Source organism: Propithecus coquereli, unplaced genomic scaffold (genome assembly GCF_000956105.1).
Source record: "Propithecus coquereli isolate 6110/MARCELLA unplaced genomic scaffold, Pcoq_1.0 Scaffold137, whole genome shotgun sequence".
In the NCBI taxonomy this organism is placed as follows: domain Eukaryota; kingdom Metazoa; phylum Chordata; class Mammalia; order Primates; family Indriidae; genus Propithecus; species Propithecus coquereli.
This window is the reverse complement of record NW_012137969.1, coordinates 1,508,639-1,512,036: the sequence shown is the minus strand read 5'-3', so window position 1 is coordinate 1,512,036 and position 3,398 is coordinate 1,508,639. Positions and strand designations below refer to the sequence as shown.

The following is a 3,398-nucleotide window of genomic DNA, read 5'->3' as shown; positions in this document are numbered from 1 at the left end:
AATAAAACTTTATTTACAAAATAGGCAGTGGGCCAACTTTGGCCCGCAGGGCATAGTTTTCTGACCACTGCCTAGACTAGTAGCTTTCAAAGAGTGGTCCCTGGATCAGCAGCATCAGTGTCACCTGGGAACTCCTTAGAAATGTAAGTTCTCAGGCTCTTCTCTAAACCTGCTGAATCAGCACTTCTGGGGGTGGGGTCCAACAAGCCCTCCAGGAATTCAGGTTCACACTCAAGCTTGAGAACCACTGCCCTAAACCATAGATGGCTGCTTAAATTAAAAAAAAAAAAAATCACACTTGATCTAAGAAGGAAGAGAGATTTTGAGTTTCTAGGAAAGATCATCACCTTAGATCTTTGTCATAGTGTCACTATACTAATTGCCAGAGGAAAGAAAGCCAAGCCATCACACTGTCCCTGGGGTACCGAGAACCAGTGATACTGTATCTACAAGTCAAAGTTTGTCCAGATGGCTACAGACCCCTCTACTCTGTTTTGAAGTTCTTACTTTAAGATCTTCCAAGGTAATCACTAAGCCGAATGTTCCTAAGAGATGAATTTCCACATGGTTTTGAGATGCAAGTGGTTTAACTGAATTTTAGATAGAGAAAGGTGAAAGTGTTGAACATTTTATTAAGTTTTAAAAGCTTTACATTTGTGACACACTAAGATATAGGAGTGCTCAGGAAGTTATCCTTGAGTGTTTGGTGGTTGGTGTAGAAGTCGTGGAGCTTTGCTAGTTTTTTGTGATGCATTTCTGAATTCATTATCTTGGTCCAGGAGTTGGTCTAGTAAAATTATGCCCTCATCTTCTTCCTTTGGGGGAGAACAGACTGTTATACCTCCAGGCTCCCAGTGTGTTATTGCTGCACATCCGACTCCTTAACATCGTCTATGGGTTAGAATTTGCTTTAAGTCAGCCTTGAGACTCTCTCAGAGGAGACTGAAAGGAGCATTGAAATATTTCTCAGAATGGACCTTAAATGTTATGTAAAATATACATAACAAAATCTACCATCTTAACCACATGTCAGCAGGCATTTCAGTACATTAAGTACAGTATTGTGCAACTATCACCACCATCCATCTCTAGAACTTTTTCATCTTACAAAACTGAAACTATACCTATTAAACAATAACTCCCCATTCCCCAGAGCCTGGCAACCACCATTCTACTTTTTCTGTTTGAGTTCAGCTATTCTGGGTACCACATGTAAATGGAATCATACAATATTTGTCCTTTTGTGACTGCCTTATTTTTAAATGCGGCTTTGATATACATAGAACACGATCCTTACAATGAGTAACAATGCAATGGGTATAGCTGTTACTTCTAGATCAGAAAAGTCTTTAACCTGGAGCTCTTGGACAAGACCCAGGGATCTAACCCCTGTTAAGGCATGAGTCTCCTGTTTATGAGGTTTTCAAAGAACTGTTAACCCAGAAAATATTCATTGTTCTGTGTCTTCTCTGCTTTGGAGAACATTTTCTTATTCCCAAATCAAGATTAGCTGCCTCCAGTTAGCCACAACCACCAGGCTGGTCATATTGACCATATAGTCCTGGATTTTGCTGATAATTCAAGTTTGACATCTAACAGAAGTGTCACTCACTCTGCAGGCTCCTAACTCCGTATTTAGCTGGCCATTTAATAACTGTGAACTTGCCTTCCTCATATGAAAAGTGTAATGCAAATGCAAATTAAAGCCACAACGAGATACCACTTCATACCCATGAGGATGGCTATTATCGAAAAAACAGAAAAACATGTGTTGGCAAGACTGTGGAGAAACTGGAACCCTCATACACTGTTGGTGGGAATGCAAAATGGTGCGTCCGCTATGGAAAACAGTACAGCGGGTTCTTCAAAAATTAAAAATAGAATTACCATGTGATCCAGCAATTCTACTTCTGGGTATATACTCAAAAGAATTGGAAGCAGGGACTCTAACAGACATTTGTACACACATGTTCATCGCAACATTATTCACAATAGCCAAATGGCAGAAGCAACCCAGGTGTCTATGGCTGGATGAATGGAGAAACAAAATGTGGTCTATGCATTCAATGGAATATTATTCAGCCTTAAAAAGGAATGAAGTTCTGACACATGCTACAACATGGATGAACCTTGAAGACAAGCTAAGTGGATATATGTCGATCACGAAAGGACAAATACTGTGTGATTTCACTCACGAGGTCCCTAGAGTCGTCAAAGTCATAGAGACAGAAGGTAGAATGGTGGTTACAAGGGCTGAAGGGAAGGGGTGATGGGGAGTTAGTACAGAGTTTTATTTGGGAGGATGAAAATGTTCTGGAGATGGATGACAGTAATGACTGCACAGCAACGTCAACGTACTTCACACCGCTGAACTATTTATACTTAAATGGCTAAAGTGGTAAATTTTATATTATGTATATTTTACCACAAAAAAAGTTTTAGAAAATGCCTAATATGGGCCAGGAGTGGTGGCTCATGCCTGTAATTCTAGCACTCTGGGAGGCCAAGGCAAGAGGATCACTTGAGGGCAGGAGCTCCAGACCAGCCTGGGCAACATAGTAAGACCCCATCTCTAAAAAAAAAAGAAGAAAAATAGAAAAATTAGCCAGGTGTGGTGATGTGGCCATGTAGTCCCAGTTACTTGGGAGGCTGAGGCAGAAGGATCACTTGAGTCCAGGAGTTCAAGGCTTCAGTGAGTAACGATCACATCACTGCACTCCAGCCCGAGCGACAGAGTGAGACCCCGTCTCAAAAAAAAAGTCTAATGCTATCTGATCATGATTTCCTGCTCCTGCAGAAATCTTAGAGAAGTTTTTTATACACTTCATTCCTAAACACTATATTCTGGAAAGAGACAAAATTCAGTAAGTAGCAAAATGGTTTTTACAAAAGCTGGACCTGCTGTCTTTGCTGTTTGTGTTCTTGAGCAAGAAATCACTTTAGTATCATACCCTCTTCCTCCCCAAACCCCTCACAAAAAAGGAGGCCAGTAAAGTGGAGTTTTAAGCCAGAGGCAGCAGGACAAGCTCCCATGGGACTAGAACAGCTCCCTGGTGCCCAGAAGCTAATGCTCAAAGGCTGCCCATACAGCATGGATAGGGGAGCCCCTCGGAGCTGAGGGGCACGTCTGACCCCTAGACAGGCCCCGAAGGGTGATCATCCACTGAGGCAGCCCACCAGGACACACAGGCACTCCACGCTCTGAAGTCACTTACCTCACCAAAGTGTTTCTCGATGATATTTAAGGCAGTCTGGCCAATCTGATGGTTCTCGTGAAGTTGTAAAGCCTCAATTCTATCAATCCCACCGAGTTCTTCTATCAGAAGACACAGGTTTTCCTTCTCAGATAGTTTCTCTGCTGCCTGTGAGCAAGTTCAAGAGAACATGAGACCCCCGAC

At 42.1% G+C, this 3,398-nt stretch overlaps 1 protein-coding gene across 1 annotated transcript in view; it reads right to left on the bottom strand.

The window, feature by feature from the left end:
* Window positions 1–689: 689 nt before the first annotated feature.
* Window positions 690–3,398, bottom strand: part of KPNA7 (karyopherin alpha 7 (importin alpha 8)) — a 22,967-nt gene continuing 20,258 nt past the window's right edge. The window contains exons 9-10 of the mRNA XM_012638894.1: window positions 3,216–3,362; window positions 690–815 (exon numbers count right to left, since the gene is read on the bottom strand). Coding sequence (XP_012494348.1) covers window positions 690–815; window positions 3,216–3,362 — 273 coding nt within the window. The remainder of the gene's footprint in view (window positions 816–3,215; window positions 3,363–3,398) is intronic.